This window comes from Carassius gibelio, chromosome B8 (assembly GCF_023724105.1).
Source record: "Carassius gibelio isolate Cgi1373 ecotype wild population from Czech Republic chromosome B8, carGib1.2-hapl.c, whole genome shotgun sequence".
NCBI classification, from domain to species: Eukaryota; Metazoa; Chordata; class Actinopteri; order Cypriniformes; family Cyprinidae; genus Carassius; species Carassius gibelio.
The window spans coordinates 7553848-7567717 of record NC_068403.1 but is presented as its reverse complement, the minus strand read 5'-3'; the positions used below and the strand labels follow the sequence as shown (position 1 = coordinate 7567717).

General features: G+C 37.8%; 1 protein-coding gene across 3 annotated transcripts in view; it reads left to right on the top strand.

Moving 5' to 3' along the window:
- Positions 1–13870, top strand: part of fibcd1a (fibrinogen C domain containing 1a) — a 118240-nt gene that overhangs the window by 98689 nt on the left and 5681 nt on the right. For all 3 annotated transcript variants that reach the window (XM_052564258.1, XM_052564257.1, XM_052564256.1), the window contains one exon: positions 8882–9061. In XM_052564258.1, the coding sequence (XP_052420218.1) occupies positions 8882–9061 (180 nt within the window). The remainder of the gene's footprint in view (positions 1–8881; positions 9062–13870) is intronic.

Sequence of the window (13870 nt, the reverse complement as noted above, 5' to 3'; positions counted from 1 at the left end):
AGATTTACAGCTTTACAGCATTATGAGCCAGTTATATATGATTATTAGATTTGCTTTTCTAGAGCTATACTGTTATGCAGTGAACAGGACGAGAGGCATGTGGATCCATTTGCAAAGCTTTAAACAGGCTAGGGTCAGACAATGGCACACGGGTATATCGAGGGTAAGACAAAAGAGTAGTCCAGTAAACATGTGTGGGTCAATCGATGGCGAACGTAATCCAACAGGGCAAAACAAAGAGATATAATACAGGTACATGTCAAAAGTCCAGGCAGAGGCAAACAGAGTCAGAACTGCAAGACGAGAGGGTAATCACAGGAAAGCAGGCAAGGCTAGAATATGACTAGACTAAGAAACCTAGAGCAGGCTCTGTAAAGTAACTGTCAGCTAGGATAGTGATATGTGCTTACATTACTCTGCCCTGAACTGTGTTTAGAGCCTCGTTTTTATTGTGTGTGTGATTGGCTACAGGTGAAAGTGTGAATAGTGAAATGGAACATGGGAAATATGGTCCAGGGTGACATGTACCAGACGGTGTAGTGTGAGGGTCAGTATAAATCAGAGTTTGTTTTATGTTTGCAGAGCAAAAATGGACAAAAAATTAGCAATATTGTTTCTCAAAGATAGGTTACTTAATATAATATCAATGTCTTGTACAGGTGTAACAGTACACAGAAATCACGGTCCGGTATGTACCTCGGTTTTGGGGTCACGAGTTCGGTACAACATAATTTTTTTTTTTCATCTGTTTTGAAAAGACAGTAGTGCTAGATGCATGTTACATGAGCAGTTGTTTTTAAATTGGATTAGATTATATAATTTCAAGATTAAAATTTATTTCAAGCAAAAACAGAATCGTCTGACTTTAGATTTGTGAAATTATGCTACATAAGACACTTACACAAAACAAAAACGGCACATGGACTGAATGAAAATGCAGATTCATTCTCTGACAGCATGTGGCACTTATGGAACAGCAGCGATACAGCGTTTCCTTGGTTACTGCTGTAAACAAAACAGTTGTGCTAATAAACACTACTTTAATATGCATTAAATGGCGGTAAGATGAAAAGAAAATGCCATTGAAATATATCTGAAGATGGTCAGTTCCTCCCAAATATACATTTATATAAATCCCCACATATTTGTCTTCCTTAATTTTGGAGCATCGCTACAGTATTTTCTCCTCTTTACAGACCTCATAAAAATTCCACAAAAATTACATTTTGAGAAATGATTGCAATGCAGTTTGTGTGGAATTCTGGAACGGAGATTGGCCAAAATAAAACCAAAAATCAGTTCCGATTTATAGCTGGTGTTCTGGCGATTTGTGATACCAAAAAATGCTACCTATCAGATTGTGCTACCAGCATCTTATTAATGTGGTTTGAGGCTTTTTTTAATGTCCATACCTTACCCTACTCTAAATCTACCCATCCATATGCACCATTACGCTAAACTTACCCTTAAAACAATACAAATATATTTCTGGTAGCACAATCTGATAGGTAGCATGTTTCATCAGTACACCGGCATGCCATCTGAACTCAACGTTCTTGTTTTGGTTTGGTGTGTAGATCGTCTCTTTTCCTGTCATGATGGTTAGCATTGCATTGGATTTGGATTGATTGACTATGACTGACTGTATTCGTCGTCTAACTACATGAACCAAACCATGACATCCATATCGTGACGTTTCGGGATGAATACATGTACTGTTACACCCCTAATGCCTTGGTTAATTAACTGTTGTATAAAAGAAATTAAAGAAAAATAATAGTGATAAAAAGTTAACATTTTATTAAAGGTACAGAATTGACATTTTAAAGAACACTTAACCAGATTTGTGCTTTTGTGAATTCCATAATAAAAAAAAATCTGTGAAATTAAATGCAAAATGGTGTATCATAGATATGTATCACAGCAGTCATAGAAAAATTACCCTTCTTTAATGGTGCAGAGCTCATTATCAGCATCTTTAATTGGATTGGTCAGGAATGTATGAATGGCCAATGATATAAAGCAGGTCTCCCGATTCTGTAGCTTCTATGTGTTCAGCAAGTTGCCAGAAGCACTGTGTTCGTTCCAGTCTCTGGAGGCAGGTCTCCATATGCTCTTTTTAATTGCGCTGAAACAACTTCATTGATGTGAAGTGTACTTACAGATGTGTTTTCAATAGCATATGAACAGCTGTTCGGCTCTGTTTTACACCTTGTCCATTTTACTTCAGCTGTTTCCAAAGCACTGTGCTCTGGTACCTTATTGAGTCTCTTATTTAATGCTGTGATCTGGTGGAAGGGTCGTTGCATATTCCTCCAGAATCCCTCAAGGGACAAGAGGCACTTTCTCTATTCTGAACATGTAAACAAGAGCTGCATCATGTGTAATTAAATCCCTTTTTCTTGATTTACATATAATTGAACTCAAGGCCAAAAATGGATTTCACAGAGACTTGCAGACAGGCTTTGGAAAATTAGCAGAATCGATATCGGTGCAGTCGACAGCACCCACCTGTAAACAGCAGCCTTGATGTGGCTCGCTGGGAAGGGACAGGCACGTTAGGTGTGATGATTCATCCTGCAGAGAACTGAAGAAGCGCCGGATGCTGTGTCACTCTGCTGGCAGGTGTTCAAAGCCCTGTGTGCCGCGACCTCAGGGCACAGTCACGTGCACATTTGTGTTTGTGTGAAAGTGGAAACCCCTGCCCTGAACTCCAATCTCTCTGCTTCATTTCTTGAATCTCTCGCTTTTGTCTGACAGGGCGCAGGGAACAGCTATGTGAGACGCATCTCATAGAATGGTTTGCGGCAAGCAGCAAAGCCCTCACTGTAACACAGATGGAGCAGCTTGATTAAAAATTAATAGTAGAGGACGGTTGCATGGGGAGAAAATGAGTGCAGCTTTTGGCCTGTCAGAAAGAAATCTGTCCTCTGCTGGCACGGCTCAGCACGTTTTCACTATTGCCTCACATCCTCAAGTGCCTCGCTTTAGTTGTAATTGCAACACCAATTGCGCTTCCTTTAAAGAGGCCTCAGATGAATTGAAGTGTGGAATTAAGAAGCCCAGAGTCCAGCAGTGAATCAAGTAATCTTACTGTTTAGATGCAAAGAAGGTTATGAACTATACAGAACTCAAATTTAAATGTAAGGAAGTAGAATTAAAATGACTTGAAATTCCCAGAAATTAATGTAATTGTAAGTTTTCATTAGAAAAGTATGGAATGTAAGTTTAAAAAGTTTTAAAAGCCTTGATGTTTCAGAGTTTATAGTCCTGATGGATGGATGGATGGATAGATAGACATATAGATTACTACCTTTTACACCTACTAAGTACTTTGTACTAATTCAGGGCAGCATGTTCGCTGGTTGATATATCTCTAAGAAATAATTGTTACTTGGGTTGAGTGAGTCTCTTGAGATTTAATTAAAGGCCTGAATGTAATTATGTAAATTTAGAGGAAACCCACAGTTTAAACGTAACTACGGTACTTACATTTCAAAGATTTCTGTTTGATGTCAGAGCATGTAAAATTTTATGCCTGAAGATATGTAAATTTTCATTCTAATAGCCAAAAGACATTTTGACTCCTTTCAGCAAAAAATACAAGGCTGTGTTTTATAGACAATACAGGGGAAAAAATGAATGATGTTGTAAACTGACGAGCATGTGAAAAGTTCAGCTTTTGAGATGCTTAATTATAAATTTTTTTTTAGACATGCTAACATCTTTATAGTCATTTGCATGGAAAGAATTGAAATGTTTGCTTTTCTTGTGTGTAAAGGCCCTAGGTTGTTTTTGTGGCTCCACACATGCAGTATATCTACAAGGATGATAGGAAACATTTGAATGAAAGTAGCCTTGTTTATTTCTTCTTACACATGAAAAAAAAACACATAGTTCCTAAACATATCATGCATCAAGAAGATGGCTCTCGTATCAGGTTATCTGGAGCCGCTTGAAGCCCCGACCAGGTGAAGATAATCATACGCACATTAGTTTTTACATGAAGAACAGCACAGCCAGCCTTCTGTCTTTAACACGGCTCTTCAGATATATCGCACCACTGTGTAACATTTCTGAGTCCCTGGGGCGAAACAGAAATGACCTTCGAGTGCAAATGGCCTATCCATTTAGTCAACGCGGAGACCATTAGAAGGGTGTCGGTGCTTAATAGAGCCTGATGTTGCGCTCGACTGCTGCTGGAACGGCACCACACCAGTCCCGCTCCATTCACAGCCATCATAACCATCTCTGTCATTATGCCAATATCATTTGAACAAATGTTATTCTATTCTGCAGGACTGGAGGTGGGCAGATAAACTGCCGCTTCTCACCTGGGCTGTCTTATAACTTTAGATTCTCAAAGTGTGCGGCACTTGATGGATCAGTATGTACCTTGGTTTTAACAAGGAGGCGGGAACTGGAGTACATTTAAACATAATAAAATAAACACAAAACTGAAAATAGCGCAACAGCCCCTCTACAGACAAAAGAAGTGGGACACACCTCTTGTAAAAAATCAAGCATCTAGCCATGCAGTTTTCATTTACAAACAAAAAAAAATGGATCAAAGAAGAGTCCATTGAGTGGGAAGAATTCAATCATGACACTGATAGTATGCTGTCTTTGCAATAAGTCCGTTTGTGAAACTTTGTCCCTGCTAGATATTCCACAAATTGTAAGTGGTTTAAAAGTGGAAGCATTTAGAAACAGCAGCAACTCAGTCATGAAGCAAAAGACCAATGATCTGCTAATTCTATTGCTGAGATTTCCACTGGCACTAATTCAGTATCAACACAAAACTGTGCAGTAAGAGCTTCATGGAATGCATTTCAGTTGCATGCAACCCTTAAATCACCAAGTGCAATGCCAGGCATTGGATGGCGTGGTGGAAAGCATGCTGTCACTGGACTCTGGAGCAGTGAAAACCTGTTCTGTGGGGTGACAAATCACGCTTCTACGTTTGGCTTCTGTGTAAAGACAGGTTTGGATGAGTTTGGTGTGAATAAACTTTACTGACTCATTTAGAGCCCTGACCTTATCTCCATCAAACACCTTTCGGATAAACTGGAACAAAGATTGAGAGTCAGACCACAAAAAATGCTTTACTGAACAAATGGGCAACAAATTCCCATAGGAACACTTCAAAATCATGTGTAAAGTCTTCCCAGAAGAATGGAAGCTGTTATAGCAGTATGCAAAGGGGAACCTAAATTAATATTGAAATATATGTATTTGAAATGCAATGTTATACAAGTCTGTTAGTGTAATGGTCAAGTGCATATATATGCATGAGTCTAAGTTGAAGTACTAAAATAACTGAAACTAAAATTTTAAAAAATATAAATGAAAGCTGATATTATAAAATATATATATATATATTTTAAAAAAGTCAAAAGCGAATAAAAATGCCAAAATCACATAACAAATATGTGAAAGTTTAAACTAAAAAGTAAAATGCTAACTTATAAAAGATAATTGAAAATATTAATTAACATTATACATAAAAAGACTAAAGCAACATGCATAATAAATAATACTTGCATAAATATTCATCATAATAAATGCACAATTTATAATGTTTTTAATTATTTATAGTCTACAATTATTACACTTGTTAAGTATACTTTAATACAGTTACTTTATTTGTATTCTTGTGTAAGATTTATTTAGTGCAAATTTTTCCTACTGTTTATTTTTGGATGACATAATGAATTCCTCTTTTAAAACATAACAGCAACTTTTCATCATCTAATCAATTCCTGATTGATAATGTCAGGTCCTACCCTACACGTTTTCTCTCTGATTATCTTGTTTCATTCTGGAATTTGCCAGTTTATGCAAATGAAATGGGTTTTGAATGGCTTCACGTGGACTTTAAAACAATATCTCAGTGTCAGTGCTTATGTTAATAATTGTTATAGCCCGTAGCCCTTTTTTCGGGAGATATCTAATGGCTGTTGAACATCTGTTAGGCACAGTATGATACTTTTTAAGCAACACATTCTGTTTAGCAAATTTGGCAACATGCAGCTAGAGTTTATTCACCTAACACCTCACCCAAACATGTGCTGCGGTCACAACAGCTGAAGACCAGCAGCAAGCTACGATTAGACCTAGCAAAACTCTGCTGTATTGATTTTCTGTCCTGGGGGTGCAACGCACATGCCAGCGAATGTGCTACAAAGGGAATTCATCATTAGTTTCCTGTCAAGCGCCTCTCCTCCTCTCTCTGAAAACTGGGTGGAATATTAAGAGCAGAACTTACTAGAATCTGGGTCTCCCATTGAGATATTGATCCCAGGAAGTAGACCAGAGTCCTTCAAGCCGGTCTAAGCTAAGAATGAGACGTTATGTCTCTAGCAGGCCCGCCCCTGTGCACCTGGTGCTTTAAGAAGCAGACTGTTGCATTGGATCCATAAAACTTTGACATGAATGTTGTTGTGGAATCTTAAAGTTCACTGCTAGTTCTTTTCATGTTAGACAAAGAAGTTTGAAAACAAAAGCCCAGCTGCAGGTGTTAGATAATAAAGGTAAAGTATAAGATTGAGGGGAAAATGTCTGATTGGATGATGGTTTCACTATTATCAAGACGATTCTGAGCTGTAAAGGCACCAAACAGGGGAAATACAGTATAGGACAAATAAATCAATTTCTCACTTTTAAGAACCCTCAACACTCCAAAAAGAGTCTGTAAAAAAAATAAAAAAAAAAATAAGGCCCAGTGTTAATATTCAGGAACTGTATTGTACCGATATTTCAGCATATTTTTCTTATAGATTTTTTTTCACAGTTGTTTTTCACATATTATAGATTAAACACTGAATTGTTTGTATTTTAGATTTATAGAAAATGTCTGTAAACTTAAAAGGCAAAAATATTACCAGTACCCTTTCTGTATTTGTACTGATTTTTTTTTTCAAACTAAAAACAAATAGGTAAACTTGTATAACAAAGAAAAGAAAATACATTTTAAATTAAAATGTAAAAAAAAAAAAATTTGCCTGGTAATATCAAACTCTGCTACGTCGCTGTGCTTAGTAGACAGAGTCTGGAAGGGCAAGTGTTTTCTTTCACATGGGGGGGGGGGGGGTGGTTCTTGTCTGAAGTTTAAAATCATTGGTTACCAGTAAGCCAATCACATTACGTTTGGTTATGATGTGTGTTATGTGCCGGCTCAGCCGCTTTGAACAGGTATGCTGTGAGAAAAACAAAACCATCGAGCCAGTTTCACTGCCTATTTAACCTGATCCTGCATTAGAGCAACCAAGTGGGACAAAATCAGTTATCGCACTGCCTATCGCACTGACTTTGGCCTCCTCAGTTTCTTGTTGACGATCGGTAACAGTTGATAAATTAAAATTTTCCCAAAACCTATCGCGAGTAGGGCCACAACATCACCTCCATTCAAAATGTGAAACAAACACTCTGCAAATAGCATCCCATGTCTCCATGTCCACTGTCGTTTTCGATTTCCCTAACTTAAACTCTTAGACAGTAAAAGAAATGGACACAGCGACCCCATTGGAACTCAATTGAGACAAGTGAAGCCCATTTTTTGCGTTTTTTAGCACTTCAGTTTCTGACGTGCAGACTCAAACTAAGCTTTATTACGTCAGCAACCTGTCTGACAGATGTAAATCTTCTAGTAGCTGTGCAGGCGAACTGCCATCGTTAATCTTGCAGAGACGATGAGCTTGAGCGGGGAGTTCTCTGGCGTGAGTGAGCAGGAGTAAGTATTCTGATTAATTATTTTGTATAGTATTTTAAAATGTAACGCCAGTACGCCGTATTAAGTTAATTGCCTGCGATCTTCTCCTCCTGTCTGTACGTTAATTTCTCTACTGTGTGACAGAGAGTCGAGTGGTTATGATGCAATCGTTAGCCTATTTTTTAAAAAACTGTTTCTACGGGGCCATAATGTAACATAGAAGGTAATGGAACCCTTTATACATTGTCATGTATCTTTAGAAATAAATAATGGACAAATTAAACGCATCAGATGTAAAGTTATTGACTGTCAAAGTGACGCCAAAATGCATGGGAGTCAATGGGATGCTAATGCAATTGAAGTTCTGCTACAAGATGTGCAAGATGGCATGTGGCTGACTTCAACTTTCGGTTGACTTCCTTGCCGCCTTCCTAAACTACGATCTTACATTCAGCGCTTAGCCTCTACGTCATGGCTCTCAGCCCGCCCTCTGTTCCTTTTTTTTGGCCAGGTGTGTTGAGGTCGGAGGAAAACTGGTAGATAGGTCGCTATCTCAGACTGAGTACTGAAGCTAAATGAAATTGAGCGGAAGTACGAAGTCTAACGTAGTCAGGCTAAAAAAATAAAATAGGAAAGAAGTGGGAAACAGTAGGGGTGTGCTAATCTTTTCCACAGAAAATCATTGAATTTCCTCATTGAACACACACATCTATCATTACTGTCTAAATAAATGTTCTAGTATCAATATGCCCATATGTATTAAAAAGGGAAATTTATCACGAGGTGTACTTGCAAACTGAGAGTAACTCATATTTGCATGAACTATAATAATGAAATCCACATTTATAATGTTTTACCAATTATTTATAGTCAGCAGTAATTTTTTTAATATACTTTCTATTATTTGATATCAATATATTTTTTTAGGAATGTTTCCTATGCACAACTTGCCATGGGCGTTCTGAGTGGTTGCAAATGTTTAGCTATGTGATTATGTTTTGACTGCTTTTTAGCATGTTGTTGGCACACCTCTCCTCAAGTCTCATAATTTGAGGTTTCATTATTGTCTGTAGCAGAAGCTGGTTACACACCCTCTTTCAGCCTTCTGTACATTCAAATAAATCTCATCTGCACATTTTTCCGTTAACTTAATCTAAATCTCTTTTTCAGGCATGAAACGAATCCATACACTTACCATTCAAGCCAACTACGAGCTGAGGATTGACTTGGAGGACTTCGAGAACAGTACCTCCTTTGCGAAGTATGGCTCTTTTGGAGTGGGTTTGTTCTCTGTTGACCCTGACGAGGATGGCTACCCACTGAGCGTTGCGGACTACTCCGGCACGGCAGGTGTGCTACACACATTATTCTGCTTTTTACTGAGAGTTCCTGTACTTACCTGCAGTATGGAGCCAGAAACTATTACATTTATTGCAAAGGTCTTGCAGAAAACCATAGGTCATAGTGTCCTGCTTTTAAAGCTCTGTATTCTTAAGAAATCCTGCACATTAGCAGCTCAATTGTGGACCTGCATTGATGTCTGGAGCCAAAGTTCATGTCAGGTTTAATGGGGAGCCTCAGGTAAACGCTGGTAAAAGCTCTTTGGCTGATATGTAGACTTACCTAGACAGACTTTTGACAGATTGTTCTGGCCAAGAACACCCACTTTAGAGCATAAGAGACGATTTAACTGGCATTTATTGTGTCCAGTTTCATTACAAAAATGCAATTTATTCCTTCTAGGGACATCAATCTGAAATATCAGCAGTCTCTGCAAAACAATAGATAATGTAACAATAAAAAAAGTAAGAAAATTACAAATGTATGATCAAAATTTATATCGGAGTGTAAAAAAATAAATATGGATTATTTCACTGGCAAACAAACAAATAAAAAAACAAAAAACAAGTAAACCAAAAAATATATGTATTATTTATTATTCTGTGGAGCCCAAATGGAGGTATTTGACAGAAGTCTTGGGTATCGAAATAATGAAAATAATGAAAATAAAGATGAAAATAATAATGGTTGCACTTTATTTTACAGTACGTGTACTAACATGTACTTATAGTGTACTTACAGTGTATTTATCTAAGAAAGTCCTGGTAATACAAGGTAACTACATGTGGTAGGGTTAGGTTTAGGGGTAGGTTCAGGGTTAGTACCTAGTTATTACATAGTTATTGTAATTACTATAATAAGTACATAGTATGTACATGAGGAACAGGACTGTAAAATAAATTGGTTACTTCACAATGTATGAAATATTTCTGGTTTGAACCATAAAAGCGAGCCAATGAATATCACACAAGCAACATGCAAACTTTGTGCAAGTACGTCTTAATTCACTATACAGAAAGTGAAAGTAAAATGTAATGATGGAGCTTTCATCATCTGACGCCGCATATTCTTTCAGAAACTACAAGAGACGAATCTCTATGCTGATAATGGTATATCGATGTTTTCATTAATATTTATCTTGTGGCTCGTTGATAGTAAATATATATTTGTGCATACATGTATGTATGTGTCTCTAAAAAATAAATGTGTCTCTGTGTGTGTTAGCAAAGTTTGTGTGTTGAAAACAAAGCCCATGTTAAGCACAGAGAGGAAATCCAAACTTAGCAGCCTGAATTGCACCCAGCAAAACAAAAAAGATCAGCCCAGAATAGAAACTATCATGAAGATCACAAGACTAATTTAAAGTTTTCTGCCCTGTTGTCAGCGGTGTTCAGATATATTCCAGCGGCACGCAAAGCAACGGGGGCCGCAGGTTATCGCCTGTGCCGAGGCAAAGTGATGAGCAATTCTCACTGCTTCACCTGCGCTGTCGCCGGGGCCTCTTTTTAACATTAATTGGGTCCCGCACTCTATTATTCTCAGGTGTTTTTCCCCGAGCACTGCCCTCCTCGCTGAGGCCGGACGCGGGCATGACCTTCGCCGTGTGCTGGAAAGGGCAGGGATAATGAAGCCATAGAATACATCTATGGCATTCCAATAAAGCAGGCACTTGGTTTATTATAGGAGACGTAAACAAACACTCCTATTAACATAAATCAAGAGGAGAATACTGCATCCACACGTCTAATTAGCGAGGCTGTCTTAAACATCCCCCGCTGGAGGAGTCATGCCACATTGATTCCCAGTCTTATCAATTACATCCTGTTTGGAGTTTTACGCCACTGTCTGGATTTAAATGCACGCGTGGTCTTTTAAAGCATTAATGTGTGCATGAATGGTAGGTTGGACTGACAGTAAGCATTAAATCACATTTTGATGTTTCGTCTGAGCTGTGTTAGCTCAAGTATGAAACTTGGTTTTGAGTAAAATGGTGTAACAGAGCACAATGAAATCAAACAGCCATTTTTTCAAGAGCAAAAAAAAAAAACCAGCAGCTAAAAAACAAATTTAAGGAAAAAATTTGCAAAATGTGGCTCCTAGAAGGCAAAATTGTGAAATGTCCTTGACAACTTTAATAACGGTTTGTCAGACAAAAGGCTCTGAGGAGGTTCAGAGTCCACCCGTCACAGAAATTAGAAAGAAAAAATTCTGTCACAAGGTCAATGGCAAAAGGCACAATGTGGCCATAGAATCAGATGGAAACAATTGAATGTGGCAGGCATCTTAAAAACAGCAGAATTTTAATATATTTTGGCTTTATCTGATGCACTTTCTCTGAACACAAAGCATCCATTTATCTGATATTAACAATGGAATGAGAAAACTTTCTGATGTGGCATTTTAATTTTGGGTTTAATGATAAAGTGGTTTGAGACAAATTTCAACTGATCAGACAAGCAGCTAAACCAGTGTAATCTGGTTTAAACTTACATTGTACCAGCTTAAAGTGTCCCAAGTTGGTTTTTGCAAATTAAGTTAAGTAAATTTACTAGACTTTACTGGTCAAAGGTATTCTACCAGCTCTAACTTGCTTGACCAGCATAGTTCGGTTAACAAACCAGATCTCAATCACACTGAGCAAATTTTGGGCGAGTTGGAAAATAAATTGTACAGATAAATTGTACATTCCAAGAGAAGTATTTGGCTTGAGTTGCAGAAGGGATAGCATTATTGATGAAGTTCTCTGGAAATATATTGACACTATGCCAGAGAGATGTGCTGCTGTAACTGCTGCAGAAGGTGGACATACCAAATATTGTGGATAGAAACAGTTCGACTCACTGCATCTGATATTTGTTGTGTTTAAAGCAACCATCTGCATGCTTCATGAACATTATGAAATGAAATCATGTTCTGGAGGCAAAAATAAATAAATAAATAAATGAACAATTATTTTCAGATCAGGCAACCACTATATATATAATATCTATTGTTATATACTATAAAATAACTGGCAATAAGTTACTGTATAAAGTTAATGCATAATAGTGTTGTATAGGAAAATCATGAAAAAGAAAAGTAAGAAGATTTATAGGCCTTCATAGAAAGATTTCATCATAATTTTGAAGACATGTTTTTTTTTAAATATGTCAATTTATGTGGCATCAAAACCACTGTGAATCTCATTCATTGCAGGCCATACTAAACTAAACCATCCAAGTGACTTCTTCAGCAGACGTCTTAAACTGTGCAGAGCTGCTGTCGGAAAGTGTTTTAGCGATTGTGTTGATGCTGAAGTACCGATTTGATATGACATTATTTCAATACGACAGTGCATCCCTGTGGAGATGAGATGAGCCGTACCTCTGTTTTTCATGCATTACTCTGGTGTTTTTTTTTTGCAACTGAGATAATAAAAGAACATCTTCTGGCGTTAAAGTGTGCCTCACACACCCTTTTCTTGCATGCTAGAATTTTTATATCATAGCTGTTTGCAGCGCACAAGCATGCTGTCTTTAATGCCTCTCTGGTTAATGAAAGGCCTTTACGATAGGGTAGAGAAAGAGCGCTCAGCCACAGCGGGGATCTCTGGGAAGATATAATTACCTGAGATGAGTTTTTACACCCATGATGCCCTGATCTCTGTAAACACTTTGAGTACTAATACAGTACCAACTTCAAAGCGCGCTAATGACAGTTTTGCAAGTGCACAGAAATGTTTTTTCTACCATTAGGGAGGCCAGAGTAAGAAGCAAAATTGCATGTGAGTGTTTGATTATTTTGTAACAATGCTTGTCCAAGTAGAGCAGTGTATAATTTCTCTCTGATGTTCTTTCAGTGTTTTCCGGCATTAATGCGTTTATGCATTCATGCACATAGCTAATGACTTGTATCACCCTCCTGAGTGGGTCTGTCTCAAGACATTTCATAAAAGTCTGAGATGCACCTTCATGCTGACACATGCTACCCCCCCACCCCCCACAGGTGCACAGATTGTGAAGTCTGTTTTGCACAGAATCTGCAATTTACTGCAATGATTAATCATCTCGTTCTAGCAAATGAGTATTTTTCCCCGTGTCGTTTGTATGATTGGGTATTCTTTGAAATGTAACACCTTATGAATATTACAACATACTACTATTGCAGGGGCAGCTTGATGAGATTTGTTCATACTGTATATTCAAGCAGCTTCCCCTTCTGGAAGAATGATTTTAAACCAGCCTGAACTGGTTAGCTAGTTTCCAGAGAATATTAGGCTGGTCTGTTTCGGTTTTCAAGTGGTTTGGGGTATCTTTCAGTTGGCCAGCTACCTAAACCAGATTGTCTGAACTGACCACATTATACCAGTTTAACGTGTAAGTTGGTTATCACAGCTACTTTATAAGATATTACTGGTCCAGTGTGTTTTATCAAGGTGAGTGTGATTTCACCAAGTTCAGCAGGTTCCTGGATCAACATCCTTGTTGATCCTGGAACAACATTCCAATCAACCAATTAGAACTGAGACACAACTTTTCAGGTAATATCTGTTTTAGGCTGACAAGACCTACCTATTTTAGACCTACTTTAATCAAGATGGTTAGCTAGTTTCTAAAGATCATTAGCTTGGTCTGTTTTGATGGTTATTGACATCTTAAACCAGTTTACCTAACCTGGTTTAAACTGACCAGTTTTCCGGATTAAGGAGTTCCGGGTTGGTTGTTGGACGATGATAGTTTGTTGGAACATATTAATGGTCCAAGATGTTCTACGCTAGCTTAAGGCTCATCTTAAAGGGTTAATTCACTCAAAAATGAAAATTCTGTCATTATTTACTGA